We start from the raw sequence: 16,437 nt of genomic DNA on the forward strand, positions 1-16,437 counted from the left end.
AAAGTCTACTTGATAACAAGTGAAACTAATCGTAAGAAAATAAACCCGTCCTGATCTACGTCAAAAAAATTGAATAACACCATTTATGACAGACAACAAACAACGAAAATAAAACAATAAAAGTCCTGGCTTGAAACAGGCACATAAAGAATGTGGCCATATAGTTCATCAAAAGAATCTCCAATGCCTTAACGGGTTGAAATGAAAGAAAGATTACAGCAATGGAGTTTTAAAAGAAAATAATTGTATTTATCTAAAACCATCTTATGATATTTGTGATAGCATAACCGATAACTTTATAATTAAGTCTTGAATATGACTTCAACTTTCAGTATTTAAAAATGACTGAAATTTTCAGTACTGTAAAATGACTGTAATTTTCAGTACTGAAAAATGACTGAAATTTTCTGTACTGAAAAATGACTGAACTTTTCAGTACTGAAAAATGACTGAAATTTTCAGTACTGAAAATTGACTGACGGTACTGAAAACAACCTTTTCTTAATATTACTGAAAACATGCATATAATCAAATGTACTGAAAAGATATGGGTAAGAACTGTTCTGATTGATTATATTTTTTGTGAGTACTGTATATGTAGTGGCATTAAAAGTACATGTAAACGCTATGTCAATTCCTGGTAGTGTACGATCTCTTGGAACAAGCGAAAAAGAAACAAATAAGATCTTGAACCCCATTAAACATATTGATTGATTGATTGATTGATTGATTGATTGATCGATTGATTGATTGATTGAAAGTTTGCATGGCACTCTCTATATGCGAGGCATCAGGCTTAACGTTCATATTCTGACTGAACGTGGCTGCGTACTTATACATCCCGGACAGCCAAACGGACTGCCTGGATTTCCTAATGAATAAAAATCCTTGCATCTTCTTTTTATAATTTTTTTCTTTTTTCTATGGGAACTTGGACTTCATGTTATTTCTTTATTTGTTGCGTGTGCATTTTGATTGAACTTGTAGGAAAACTGAGTAACATTTTGTCTTGGAAGTTTCACTTTCTATATTGGGATATGGAATATATCAAAAATGCCTACATAGGAACTCGCTTAGATCTTTTATATATCTTTTTCTTATTCATGTGACGATATCGAAAACCAGTATAATAGACTTGTATACATAACTCCAGTACAAATGTTTATGTGCCTGTCAGCAATAGCGTCGGTGGTAATCTTATGTTATATTGTATGTTTTTGTCACTAAGGTTTTTTTTTATTGATGGCATACTTTTTATCTAATAGTTATTTAGAACGTTTAAGACTCGCGGCTATTAAAAGCTTGGTGTAATGTTGAGGCACAATCAATTGTAGAGGTCCATATGTGCACCTGGAAATGTCTATTGGTTCATGTGCCGCTGAGTTGATATCTCATTACAAACTACTTATATCCGTCATCTGCATCAGGGGGTAGTTAACTAAGCCAAATTCATATAGCCCTTGTCCCTGTATTTCGTATACTGACAAAATCCTGTCCTGTACCTTGTGTGTATTTCTCTGGCAATATTTTTTTTTAAAGTTTTACCTGGTTCTTTCATAACATTGCAGTTTTTCAGTCCATCTTCCACTTGACAATCTATCCATCCCTTGTCAGCATTACAGATAGACCCATCTGATAACGTGCACACTCCTGAAAATTACCATATGTATTTATAAGATCTTGTTTAATGGTTGGGTGTATGATATGTGCTCAATGATACCAATAAAATCAGTATAAAACACAAACAACATAAAGACAAAAAAACAAAAAACGAGAAGACAATCAGAAGTCAGCTGAACACTTTACAGAAAATCATCAAACATCACACGAACTCTGCTATCTAAAACCCGCTGTTAAATTAAGTTTCTTTATGGATTATTCCCGCAGCCGTTACTACTTCAAAGATGCACAAGTGTTACGGACGAACAAAAGGACACGCACACACGGAACGTAAATATATGATTTCTTACATGAACCAGAGAATATGTGACTATGTTTCAATTAATACTCTTTTCACAAATTCGCTGCAATGGTTTTTACTTTGAGGACAAGAAAAGAAGCAGACATTCATAAAGAAAAATCCAGCAAACAATTTATTTTCGACATTTATAAAAAAAAATATTTGGAAATGAAGCTTAATAAATACAAATTTCCATTAAAACCGAGAATGTCACAAGACCTATTGATCGAAACATGTCTCACTCCACTTTTCAATCTTACCTGGGTGTGTTATATCTGTTAAACGTGATGGTAAATTCCCTTGTTTCCAGACACAATCAGGATCTCCAAGTTCTTCGCCATTTGTTCTTCCGTCTCCATCAGAATCTTTTCTACATAATTCAGGTGTCCATGACTAAATGCAAATTAATTTCGATGAGATTCTATGCATAGTAATCCGCCAGAGCCAACAATTTTCTACATGTTTAATATTGACCAGTTTTAAATTCGTATGGGTAAATGTGTCTTGCCGCTAGTCGACGTCTTTGAAGATGAAATTAAATATTTGATATTTGAATTCATTATCTTTTTTTATTGTGCACGTATTATAAGTTATACGCTTAAAACTCTAGACTTCTTCTATTATGAACAAACAGACGAAGATAGAATGAGACGGATTTATAAAAGTTTTCCAAACTTGTTTCTGAATCCCATATTTGAATTTCATGTAACATTGTACTACTTCATTGTTATGATTTTTCATTAATAAATACTTTTTAAACTGAGATAGAATGAGAAACAATCAAAATCGAAACACAAAATATTTATAGATTGTTGTTTGCTTAATTTTCAATGAGTGGTATTTCTTACCTATTTAGGACGATAATAGAAATAAAATTAGAGGCTGTATGATTGTCAGTAAGACAACTTTATATGAAGATCAAAGTACTTAGATATGGCAAAGCAAGGTAGACCCACCTCGGGCTGAACAGTATGTTTCGACAGCCAGTGGAAAAAAGTTGGTAGGGCAAAAATCAATAAGCCCCAATATGACCCATAAAGGTTTCTTGAACATGCGGAGTTTGTGAAACTCTTACTACACACGGCCCAAGGATTAACGGCCCGGTTTAACGCACGTGTCGTCGTAAAAGGAACGGATGCACCACTTTATATAGATATAAGAAGATGGGGTATGAGTGCCAATGAGACAACTCTCCATCCAAGTCAAAATTTATAAAAGTAAACCATTATAGGTCACAGTACGGTCTTCAACACGGAGCCTTGGCTCACACCGAACAGTAAGCTATAAAGGGCCCCAAAAAATTACTAGTGTAAAACCATTCAAACGGGAAAACCAACGGTCTAATCTATATAAAAAACGAGAAACGAGAAACACTTATGAACCACATCAACAAACGACAACTACTGAACATCAGATTCCTGACTTAGGACAGGTGCAAACAAATGCAGCGGGTTTAAACGTTTTAATGGTACCAAACCTTCACCCTTTTTCTGAAGCAATAGTGTAACATCACAACATAGAAAGACACACTATAAAATATCAACTGAAATAGCTTAACTCAATCAAAGGACATATTAACACCTTTGAACATACACTGAACAAATAAATTTGACCTATGACACAATGTAAATACAAAATAAATAAACTAAGGGAAGAATAATAAAAGTAACATGTTATATCGGTAAGAAATGTTAAACAATTAAAGAAAAACAATATGCTCGAACAAAAATATCAGCCATTTGCAATAACTTTAAACACAGGTAAATGAAAATAATTTTGTTCTTAGCATGCATTTGTCTAAATATATGCCTACTTTGATTATCCCAGTCACCCCAAGTGGTAGAAACAGAAGGAAAAAAGTTATAATTGTATGCCTGGTATCATTGTATAATCGAGTATGACCATTGATAAATAAAAATGAAAAAGAGAATCAGTTATTTGATATCCAACGTAAGATATTTTGGCTTAGCGATATACTACAACTACTCCATCAAATGTGTTTTACAAGTTTGACCAAAAAGGTTGAATAGTGCTTTAAATGTGAATGCTTAAATGTTCCGTCCTTGGGTTTTTCTTAATTCTCTGTCTCAGTGAAGCTTTTCTTTACTGGTACATATGTTTTAATTGGAGTGTTCTTTCAAATTTTCACCATACTAAACCAACAGTTGAAAACAGCGGAAAACATCAATTACCAAGGAAATTCAGACGATTAATACAGGGTTTTGTTTTGGTACACCTAGTGTAAACTGAGAAAAATAAAATGCCTCGTGTCGGGAGAGTGCAACGCAGTCTGCACGTTCAAGAACCCATGCAACTACTCTACCATCGGAGATATATAGCCTGTTGCAAGACAAAATTTCTATCCGTATCCCAAATACCTCTTTTCCAAAGATAGTCTAAATTTCCTGTTCTTTCTCATGTTTATCCTGGTCAGGCTTTAGAAAACGCACCTAATGATTTAATATATCATATACAGTCATAAAGATAAACACGACACGTCAAACAAACAACAATCAATCAATTTATCTTATTCCTGTTCTATAAAAGTTATGCTTTCAACATACCAATCCCGCTGCTTTAAAATCCAAACCAAACTGGTTTCTACTTCCACCTCCAAGTGGTTTGTTGTGGCCTACACCATGCCACACGTAGTTAGCTTTACATGGATGTGGTACTTCGTTTCCATTCGGAAGGATATCTTTAAAGTTAGGGTAGGCTGTTACACTGCCGACACAGACAAGAGTTTTGAGTAATGTCCCAATCCTGCTAAACAAATAAATAAGTAAAAACAGAAATAAGGAAATAGTATTTTAAATAAAAGACAGCATGTAATAAAAATATCAATATCTGTTAAAAAAAGGACAGCACCCACTCTCTTCAACTTTCGCCATTATGGTCTTCCGAGTGATTTTGTTAAGCTCCTCATTCTAACGTGAATAATACTAATTAAATAGTTTCGTTTAATTTTATAAGTTCAGTGAAAGAAGTATATATAGTAATAAATACAAACTATTATAAACAATAAGGAAACGTTATAGTGTTACAAAGTAACAACTATGTTTCACATATATACCCTTTAAAGGCGTATTTGTTAGTGCTAATAAAGTTTAATACACTTTCAATTTGTTGGTGAAAACCAGTTTGAAACTAGTTTGGAACCTAAACTGGTTTACCGTTTTACCGTTTGTTAATCACAAACCTAGACTGGTTCCGTAAACCATTCAAACCGCGTCTGTAGGCGGTTTGGGGTTTAGGTTTAAGTTTTAAAATGGCAACAATTTTAATGCAATGTGGCAGATGTGACAAACTTTATGCAAATTCAGATGCTTTCAATGACCATGACAGTTATTTTAATGAATTATTCTACACAATTAATTGTTGTTAATTCTAAACACTATTTGTTTTATTCATTCTTCTGTTATTTTTACTAGTCTGACAGAAGTCTTTATGTATTTGCAATTTAAAAACACTTTAGATTCTTTACCAATTTGGAAAATACTGAGATATGGAATAAATGTCCATGAGATAACTTGATCCAATTAAACAGCAAAATGTCAAACCTTACTTGAAGCTGTGAAATAAATTGAAATGGCCTACAAGTACAAGAGCAACATCTACAATTTTTAAAGTTTGTGATTAGGTCAGTTTAATGGGAACCATTATACATATGTTTACTAGTTCAGTGGTATTTGGTATATATGCAGTTGCATTAAGATAAGAACAACTCATTTCCAAAGAAATAGTTTGGCCCCTATTTACAATCGGGCTATATATATGAAAACTGAAACTCATCGTTTTTGATTAGGTAAGTGGATGGGGAACCACTATTTATAAGTCATTGATATTGGTATGCAGTTGGCATATCTCATTTCAAAGGAGATAACTATAATGTGACTCTGTGCGTCTGTCAGCATCTTATTCATAATTTGACATTTTATAATTCATAGACTTTGGTTAAATTTTATGGCTAAATTATAGGCAAAAATCGTGACAACTCATACAGCATATATGACAAACTTTGTAATCATAGATTGCTCTATATTAAATTCTATGGAATGTTTTTTGTCATTTATTTTCACATGGAAAGATTGTCTACAATTGTATGTCTCTTCGACTCTGCAGTGTCAGAAGGATTATGTACCTCAAAAAGGTTATTTATTTCTTCCATATCCCTGGCACCTTCTCATTCATGTCATCATTTTGCAAGAGGCATAGCTCATGTAGCACGCAACCGGTCAAATTGACTTTAACCGCTTTATTCAGGTCTAGCATATCAATAAATGTGAGAAGGTGGAATCTTCTTATTAGGGCTCCAAATGAATGTTCAATCACCATCCTAGTGCTGCTGTCGATAACGTTTTTGATTTCTGTTGAGGTTACCATAATTAAAAGTGTCATCAACCATGTAGTAAGGTAATAAGCAGAATCACCCAGTAGATGTGTACTACTTGGGAACATCTCATCAGTGTTGTTTTCAATTATTCCATAAATTGGTGAGTTTTTTAATACACGAGAGTTGTGAACCAACATCTAAGAAATGTATATCACTATCACAAATCCCCTGTAGATCATGTAGATTTATTGAATGGAAAGATTTACTGTTTATGTAGTTCTTGCGAAACTCTCTAGGTGTGTGAATAGGAATGTGTGTCCTGTCAATTGCACCTTCCTTTTCTCTTTAAACTTCTGTACAATTCTAGGAAACTGGTTTCTACTATATATATATATAGGCCATGTTATGTATTTTGATGGAAGTTTTTCACATATCACAACAGCAGGATCTCTAACAATCTGAAGTACTGAGTACTTACAAACTCCGTAAATGTCCGCAATTGCTTGTAGAGTCATCTGGCTTGAGACATACTTAATGTAAATAAGAACCTGTTTCTCTATTGTTATGGATCTAGAGAGAGTCCTTAATAAAGCCTCTTAACTCCCCTACCAGTCTATGGAAAGTGGTCGGATTTAATCCGAAAACATCTTCTAAACTCTTCTTTGCTGTAAGGGAGCTGCCATTTGATTTTTATGAAAGGGGGGGGGGGGAGAGGCTAGGATGAACAATTTTGTCCTGCCTTTTTATTTTTCGCTCTATTCGGTCCTACCTTTTTATTTTTCACTTTATTCGGTCCTGCCTATTTTTTCCATATTTCATCCTAGCCCTCCCCATAGCCACCCCCCCATAAAAATCAAATGGCTGCTCCTTAAGTTGAAACCCCACAATCAGCATAATTGAGTACCTGTGGAATATGAGCTCTGTTCTTCATAAGTAGAATGCACGATATAATTATGTTGTAGCTGTTTAAGATTGTGTCATTCGTAAGGTCAAACAGCAGAGCAGAAACAAGTTATAATATCTGACGCCATTTTTTAGAATAAACTTTACATTTGTTGAAAAATATCTAAAGCTAAACCAGTTTTGAAACCTAACCCTAAACCAAACAAAAACAGTTTAAAACCAAAACCGAAAACTCAAACCAGTTTTGCTGTAACAAATACGCCTTGAGTATCAGTGTATACAAAGTGCGAATCCTGAAATACCATTTTTACTGTATCTAACGTGTATTTCTGATGTAGAATGATAAATAAACAGACCAAAAATTCAAAATTTAAAAAAAAATCTGAAATAATATATCAAATATATTGTTTTCAGATATATTTATATCTTGCCTACAGCTATCCAGGTGTAAAATCGATAAACATATAAGTAAATATTGAGTATATTTCACGAAGAAAGCAGCAGGTTTTGTCATTCAGTTTATGATATTGAGCTAAATTATACTTTGCTTCTTACGCTATGCGATTCATGTTTACTGTCGAATATTGGTACAATACTATCATTTTCACTGTAGGAGCAATTCAGTTCTGTTGTATATGCGATGCATTTTCACAGTAGGAATCTTATTCATTTTCATAAAATAGTGTCTTATTTCAGCCGATTTGCTTACTTTGTGCGTGAAAGTCTAGCGAATTATAAAAATCAATTCCGTAAAAATAGCATTCATTGCTTAAAATATTCAATTCTATTTTCTAATTGTTCGTGTCCGGATATATGCGTAGGGTAAAATGTATCCACTCCATCTCATAATTGAATACCTATATATATACACCTTGGACCATGAAGCACATTTAGGGCCACAGAAATCTCTGCTTTCGGTTTCGGTCTATATCTAGGGTACTATACATCACATATTAATAAAACTTCATAAATGGATGCATCCATCTGGGATAATAAAGAGCGTTAGCACAATAACCTACATTTAACACTTGAGTGACTGGTTCTGTTATCGGTTTTGGGTTTATATATAAGGTGCTATGCATCACGTATTGATGCATTAATGCGTATATCTTATAAATAAAAGCTCGCCCACACAACTTGACTTACACTTCACGCTTGAATGATTTTGGATATTGATATGTCACATGAATCTCTAATAGTATATACATCTTACAAAGTAAAGAAAATGCAAGCAAGAAATGAGTCACCTTAATTTATGGTTGAATGTCTTGTATATTGTTGTTACATGTACGGAAATATGTAACTAAGAAATTACAATGACATATTGAGAACAGCTTTCAATGGTTATATCATAGGTATAACTGCCGTACAGTTGATTCCGGACGTTGCTGCGTGTCGTGGGTACCATGACACAGTAATAGCAAACTCACCAAAAATGTTTGAATATGCTTGATATGAACATGTATCACCTCAAGACGGTGTGTCGTATATCTTTTTTTTTTTTAATAATTATTCAGTTTATTGCACAATTGGTTGTTAACAAATACCCTAAAAGGTACAACTATCCCAAATAGGTTTATCCCTGTGTGTGAATTATCAAATGAACCAGGGGATTCACAAGATAAACTTATTATAAGTTTCAAAAGTGGTTAATAGAATATTACAATCGATATAGTTTACAAAATCTGCATAGCCACAAATCCGGAAAACATACGTTCTCTCTGTTTACGTTTTTCTACTTATTTTAATTGTATATCACATGGTATAGATGTTTATTATGTATCTCGAACACGTGTATTTTATTCATTCTTGTGTGTTGGAATATTCTTAACTTATTTGGTAAGTTTTAAATTTAATGAAATAACTGTTTTGTTTTTTAACGATAACTTTTACACGCTACAGAATACTGAAAACTTGAAACATTATGAGTATATATCAATCATTGATGACATTCTGATGGTAAGTTAACATGATCAAAAACATGGATAAAGAATGAGTTTTTGTTGATACTTTGTATAAAGTATTGTCAATCGTTTCGTGTAAACAGAGAAACAGTATACATAAAACATAAATGAGAAACATAGTGTTGCTCTACGAGTATAATGTCTTAACTTTCACATAAACAGAGACACACACATATACCATTACCTACACAAAAACATGGTCACAACTTGCACACTCACACTCCCTGTCACACAACTACTCAACCATGAGTACTTGCACACCTCTCCTATTGAATTACATTGCGGTTAATTAGATATATTTAAATGTATCTTTCAAAAATTTACTACATTTTCTTTCTAAGAGTATACTATTTTCATACCATTCTAAGAATTCTAATTTAAAAACACTATATACATCTATGTACTTGTGTTTTAACTCTGATGCATAATTACTTTTGTAAACAGCAAATAGAACAATTGTTAACAACACATTAATATCAAAATATGAACTGTCATGAATTTTGTATCCAAGTATTAAGTTTTGCATTGATAAAATATGTGTACCTATTTTTATTTTATCAAGTAGTAACCCAACTTTAATCCAAAATTCTTGTAAAAATTCACACTCTTTAAAAAAATGATCATAATTTTCTACTTGGTGACATATATGACATTGATTATCCTTCATTATTTTCCATTGATAAAGCAGTTGCTTACATGGTAATATATAATTGATCAATTTCCACCTAAACATTTTTAGTTTGTTATCATTTAACTGGTGAAATGTAAAGTTAAATATATCATGTATATGATTTGAAGAATTTAGATTGAATATTTTTTTCCATTTTATGAAGCCAATAGGTTTGTCACTTTCAATACCTTTGATATAATTATATATATCTTTAGCTTTTAAGTTTTTAATGCAAATTGATTTGGCTTTGTTTTTTGCTTCTAAGTAAAGATTTCTGTCTATTTGAACTTTAGTTGAAATTGATTGATTTGATTTTAACATGATTTTCCATTCCTTTTTGATTGCAGATTTTAGTTTAGAAAGTTCTGCTATCCAGTTTAATTTTTCTTTCAATTTATTTAAGATTACTTTTTGGGAGATATTACCTTGTTTATTTATGATATCATTAATAAAAAAAATGTCACTTTCTATCCAGTTTGGAAAAACAAGACTTTTACCATTTAATTTAATTGATTGATTACCCCAAATGAATTGCTGTCTTACAATTTTGAAATTTAACCCCTTGCTTATCTTGGAACTATTATGTACTTTATACCAACTTTTTAATATTTCTAAATAAAATTCTGGCATAGATTTTTTTAAATTTGGTATGTCATATATATTTTCAGGGTTCATGTTAAATAGAGCGAAGTTAGCTCCAAATTTGTTAAAGTAATATAAAGATATAATCTTCCAATTTGAAAATTCTTCTGTTGTTAACCTTTTAACCCAAGATATATGAATTGATGTTATATAACTATCTATATCAATCATTTTTAAACCTCCTTCCTGATAATCAGTACATAGAGTAGATCAGCATGACCTTCGTGTTACATTGTCCTCAAGATCATATATAAAGGATATAAACTGGATTGCAATCAGGTGTTCCCGATGAGTGGGCTCCTCTTGCTCCAGCTATTCTGTTTCACGTTAAACATTGTACAAAATTCAGGTGTTTTAATTTTCAATATGAAATGTTAGAAATGTCAAATAGCTGTGTCGTTACACAAAATAGAACATATGCATCTAAAAAAAGACAGCATAATTATATATGAAAATGAGATGTAGTATGATTAAGACAACTATCCACCGGAGTTAAAATGAATTGGTAGTAAACAATTTTAGGCCATCGTACGGCCTTCAACAATGAGAATAATCATACCGTATAGTCGGCTATAAAAGGCCCCGACATATACAATGTGAAAAAATTCAAACGAGAAAAACAGCCTAAATTATAACAAAACAATTTACGAAAGTCAGAAATGACAGGCATGAACCAACCGGCAACCACTGTACTAAAGTTTCCTGACTTGGAACATGCACGTAAAAAATGTGGCCTTGTTAAACTTGTTTGTGAGCGCTCAACCTTCATCTAGCCTGGGACATTGGTGTAACAGCCAGTTGCAATTAGCTTAACTAAAAAAAAGATCGGTTAGTTGTATGTATGTTCCAAAAACTCAATAAATATATACATTGGTCTCTTTGTAAAATCATCTCAAAATGCCCACCATTAAAGCACTTACAAATACAGTTACACACACACACATTGTTGAAGGCCGTAAATTGCTTATATTCACGTCATTTGAACTCCGGTAAAAAGTTGTCTCATTGGTAATCATACCACAACTCCTATTTTATACGTGTCCGTTGATAGTTATCTATAAAAACTCGCTACGAATTTTGAAGAAGTTTTAAAATTCCTTCGTAAAATTCAGTTGCGAATGGCTTTACTCAAATATAAAAAAAAACTGACCGAAATAACCCGACTAACCGTACCCTATTCGATCAAGTGACTTTTCTCCCAAACGTAGAACAAAAGACGGAATCTTCGATTCATTCGGTTGTTAATAGATATTGAAATTGTTCTGTTTTGTACTAACTAATCCAACACGCTGCCTCGGATTCTATCCTTTTAGATAACAAGCTAACAGTCCATTAGAGAACATGGCTCCTTTCGAGGCCACATTATTCTGACACTGAGACAATCATTCTTTATCGAGTAACTCCAAGCTCTGCTTGCTCTCCGGATTCAATTACACATTTTACAGATTTTGGGTTGATCCTGTCGAGAATCGTACCACCCAACGAGGCAATCAATGCGAGCATATAACTATACTGCAGATACGTTTAAGTTAAATTGGTGTTACGAAATAATTTGAGGGGTATTATATAATACCAATAAAGGTCCGTATGTTGTAAGGTTTTGGAAATTTTGTGCGCGTGAGAAAAGAAGTGAGGTTGAATGAGTATTTTTTGGTCCAAAACGGTCGAAAAATCTAAAGAGGTAACATTTATAAGACATTACAGCTATATTTTCTTGACTAGCAACGAATATAGTATTGTATCGCCACTGGTGCGTAATATTGTTGGTAAAGATAACATCATCAATTAGTGCAGATATATGACCATATAATGGCCGTATTACAGACGGAATTAACTTTGGTTTATTCTAACAACTTGATATTCATAGATTAACTAGTACTTACACTGTCGAGGTTAGTCTATGGAAAGGTATATACTATGAAATTTAGAGCGAGGGGCTTGCCCCGAGCTCTTAATTTCATAGTATATACCTTTTCATAGACTATCCAATTTAGCACATATTTACAACTCGAGTAATCTTTTAATTGGTCTATTGATAGTTTATTTTGGCCGACTACTTGTATCACAGGTGTTTGTAAAACGGAGCTCATTAACGAAGTTTTGTAAATCTACTCACTAGTATCATTGTAAAATATGTGATTTCAAAAGGCCCTTCACTCCAGAATGAAAAGATGGTAGCTGCTGGTGTAAGTATGTATACTGATATAAAGCGGTGTTTTACTATATATGTTCTTCTTACATGGTAAGATGACAAAATAAATTGACCAAAAGCAGGCAATAATTAAATTGCAGTGGAAGCTTTACATGTTTTGAAAACATTTTTTAATTTCACAGTAAAACTAAAGCTATAATAAATTTGAAACATATAGATAGTTTGTCCCCATAGATATAGTCTAGCAGATAGGCATTGAAAAGCAACTTCCAATAGAGCAGAGATTAAGGTTTTGTGTTTTGTGTTTTGTGTTTTTTTTTTATTATTTCAAAGTAAAAACTAAAAGATTTATCAGAATATGTTTATATATATATATATAGGTGGCACATTATCTTCAGACATAATCACAGTTTTTCAATTCATGACATCGTCCTAAACATGCATGAAATGTTTGCCACTGGACATTAAGCAACCAATAATCAATAAATCAATCAATTCATGACGAAATAGATCACCTTCCTTAAGAAAGTTTAAAAAATTATCACCAAGTTGCTTTAATTTTCCCTCACAAGGTTTCATAGTACACACTTTTCTGTGTACAAAGTAATTGCATGGATGATACATTATCATAATTTTAAGATATCGTTGTACTCTAATCAAGGTATAAAGAACCATATGTATTACCCTTTATTTAAATAATAAAATTTGCAACTGTCAAAAACATTTTTTAGATCCAAAGATTTTAATAGCAGGATATTTTAAAATCAACGTGAAAACTAATTAAAACTATTTAATTTAATTTGGAACACAGCATTTTATTTCAAAATAGCCAGTGGCAATTTTTGTTTTAAATATCTTGATTACGATACAATGAAATATTACCCTTGTGGTCATTCATGCGTAGTTACTTAGTACACAGGAAAAGTATGTACTATGAAAATTAGAAGGCAAATATAAGCAATTTGATTGGACGAGAAGTTGTAAGTATGTGCTAAATATCAACAGCAAATGGTTATTTATTGATTTCCAGTGGTTATTCAAACTTTTAAGTCGGACAAAATCGAACTCCATTTATCTGCAACTTCGTACCTCAATTTTAACCTTTCGAAATTTTGGGTTCTAATTGCTCTTCAACTTCATACTTTATTTGGCCTTTTTTAATATTTTTGATTTAACCTGGCGTCACTGATGAGTCTTTTATAAACGAAACGCGTATCTGGCGTATACAAAGTTTTAAGCCTGGTATTTAAGATGAGTTTATTTAAAACTTTTTTTCATTTATTTTTGAACACAAGCTCAAATTCTGACTGGAATAAATTAACCTTAAACACGAACTATTATAAAGTTCAAACTTCAGTTTCATCTCCAACTAGCACAAAAGCTCTAAATTTCATTCGTCCTCAAAATTTATTGTTTCATTATTATTTCTTTTCAAATTATTAATAAAACTCATTTTAATTATTTGGGGACTTTTGACATTTAGCTAAGTAATTAAATTTCTTAAGCTGAAAATTGTTTTGAAATTTTGTTTTCAAAACTTTTTATATCGTCAATCCTGACAAAGATCCCATGACTAGTGTTTAAAGAATATTTAAACAAGTTAAGGTGTCTTAATTTGATTAAAAATCGTTTCCGTCACAAGAAAATAACTTCGAGATCAATCAATTAAACCAAGAGATCTGTATTTAACTCATGTATTGTGTTATTAAGAAGTCGTCGTGTGAATCCTATAATTATGTATTTCCCATATGGTAATAGTGGTAAAAATTTAAATTGAAGTTAAAAAGTTCAATATCATAAATATTTGACTGAGACATAAAATGTTATATAGGAAAAAAGTAAAATAACAAAAATACCGAACTCCAAGGAAAATTTAAAACGGAAAGTCCTTTATCAAATGGCAAAATCAAAAGCTCAAACACACCAAACGAATGGAAAAAAATGTCATATTCTTAACTTGGGTATGTAGAAAATTGTGGATTAAATCTGACTTTTTAGCTAGCTAAACCTCTCACTTGTATGACAGTCGCATAGAATCGAATTTACGTACATGAAGAGTAACTTTTTGTTCGAATGTTTTTTTGGTAGATAAGCAACATAGATAAATAAAGCATCCCCATTTTTTGCAGATAGAAAATTTCACTACAAACAATATAGTTTAAGAAATTTATCCCTATATTTCCATTGGAGATAGACCATGCATTTTCTAAGTTTGTAAGGCCCCAGTTCTATACTGCTGGATTTTCTAAGAACTGCTCATAGATTGAGTTCAAATCATGCAAACCATTTAATCATAGTACTACTGAGATGATTTTGATAACAATTATTTAACAGCAAAATACACGAGAAATAGTGGGGATACAACACTATAAATTATTTGTCTATGAACTAACTAGATGAATAAGCCATTATAATCTAATGGGAGTGGGAAGATAGAACAGCGTAGTTCTGACAAAAAATCATAGAGTGTAGAAATCTCGTATTATAGTTGTATAGGGAGATAGAAAATTGCACTTGGATATCAAATACATAGCTATCTCCATTTTTTATCAAAAGTGGACATATAACACTATAAGATTCACACAAAGAAGTGTAGATTCAACCATTTATCTACAGAATGCCAGCTTGATGTGTTTGATAAGGCTTTTATTATTCTTTGATATGGGGCCGAAATGATGGGATACGAAACTGTTAACATTTTGGAAAGGGTACATTTGAGTTTTTGTAAGGATGCATTGCTGTTAAAAAGATCGACTCCTAATTTTATAAGTATGGCTAATTGGGAAAATATATGAATTAAAATAATTATGGAATTGAAAACAAATGGTTATCATGTATCAAGAGCACTTTTGGTATTTGTGGAATGTCAAATATATGGCGAAATTAAAATTATATCTCAAAAAAAAAAAAGATTGTATTAAACATTGAACAAATTAAAGTTAAAAGATCAGTGTAGACAAAATGGTTTGCAGATGTAAATCAATCATCAAAAGGTTTATGTTATGAAATATTCAAAACTGAACTTAAATTTGGAAAGTATATTTCAGTTTTGTCGTTAATTTAAGCACTATAAATGTGATTAAGATGTGACAATCACTGCTTGCCAATGAAGACAGGTAGGTGGCATAATGTTCCAAGACCAGAGAGATTATGCCACCATTTGACGCTGCTGACATCGGCGATGAATTCCATTATGTAATTTCTTGTCCTTTTTACAGTAAGGAACGATACAAATAATTACTATCCTGTTGTTGTACGAATATCATTACTAATATTCTTTAATCTAATAGTTTATAATTCACTACAGTCAATATTGATTTACTAGAAAAATGTGTAGATTTATTAATGATAATATATAGATTTAAGAAGATGTGGTATGAGTGCCAATGAGACAACTCTCCATCCAAGTCTCAATTTATAAAAGTAAATGAATGAACCACATCAACAAACGACAACTACTGAATATCAGATACCTGACTTAGAACAGGTAGAAACAATTAAATATGTTCTTTTCAAGATTTGCAAGATATTGTCACATTGTGTACATTCGTCTCTGTAAATATGTAACTTAGTAAAATCTAGTCTAGTCAAAAGATTAAAATTTTCAATTTATATAATCCAAAATGAGTTAATTTTAGATATCTGTCGTTCAAAGTGGTTTATTCAACCTGTTATTCAATCTGTTATTAAACCCACTTATTACTAAGTATTATTTTGATTTACTTTAAAAAAAAATAATAGTTGTCAACCAAAATAAACAGTTAATTGGTTACATTTTTTGGGAAAAAGAATAACATATATTGTAGATCAAAG

General features: G+C 31.9%; 1 protein-coding gene across 1 annotated transcript in view; it reads right to left on the reverse strand.

Annotated features, from left to right (window-relative positions):
* The window catches only part of LOC127729067 (tyramine beta-hydroxylase-like), a 62,647-nt gene that overhangs the window by 29,412 nt on the left and 16,798 nt on the right, over window positions 1-16,437 (reverse strand). The window contains exons 2-4 of the mRNA XM_052236716.1: window positions 4,525-4,723; window positions 2,221-2,353; window positions 1,546-1,650 (exon numbers count right to left, since the gene is read on the reverse strand). Coding sequence (XP_052092676.1) covers window positions 1,546-1,650; window positions 2,221-2,353; window positions 4,525-4,723 — 437 coding nt within the window. The remainder of the gene's footprint in view (window positions 1-1,545; window positions 1,651-2,220; window positions 2,354-4,524; window positions 4,724-16,437) is intronic.

Source organism: Mytilus californianus, unplaced genomic scaffold, assembly GCF_021869535.1.
Source record: "Mytilus californianus isolate M0D057914Y unplaced genomic scaffold, xbMytCali1.0.p SCAF_2, whole genome shotgun sequence".
In the NCBI taxonomy this organism is placed as follows: domain Eukaryota; kingdom Metazoa; phylum Mollusca; class Bivalvia; order Mytilida; family Mytilidae; genus Mytilus; species Mytilus californianus.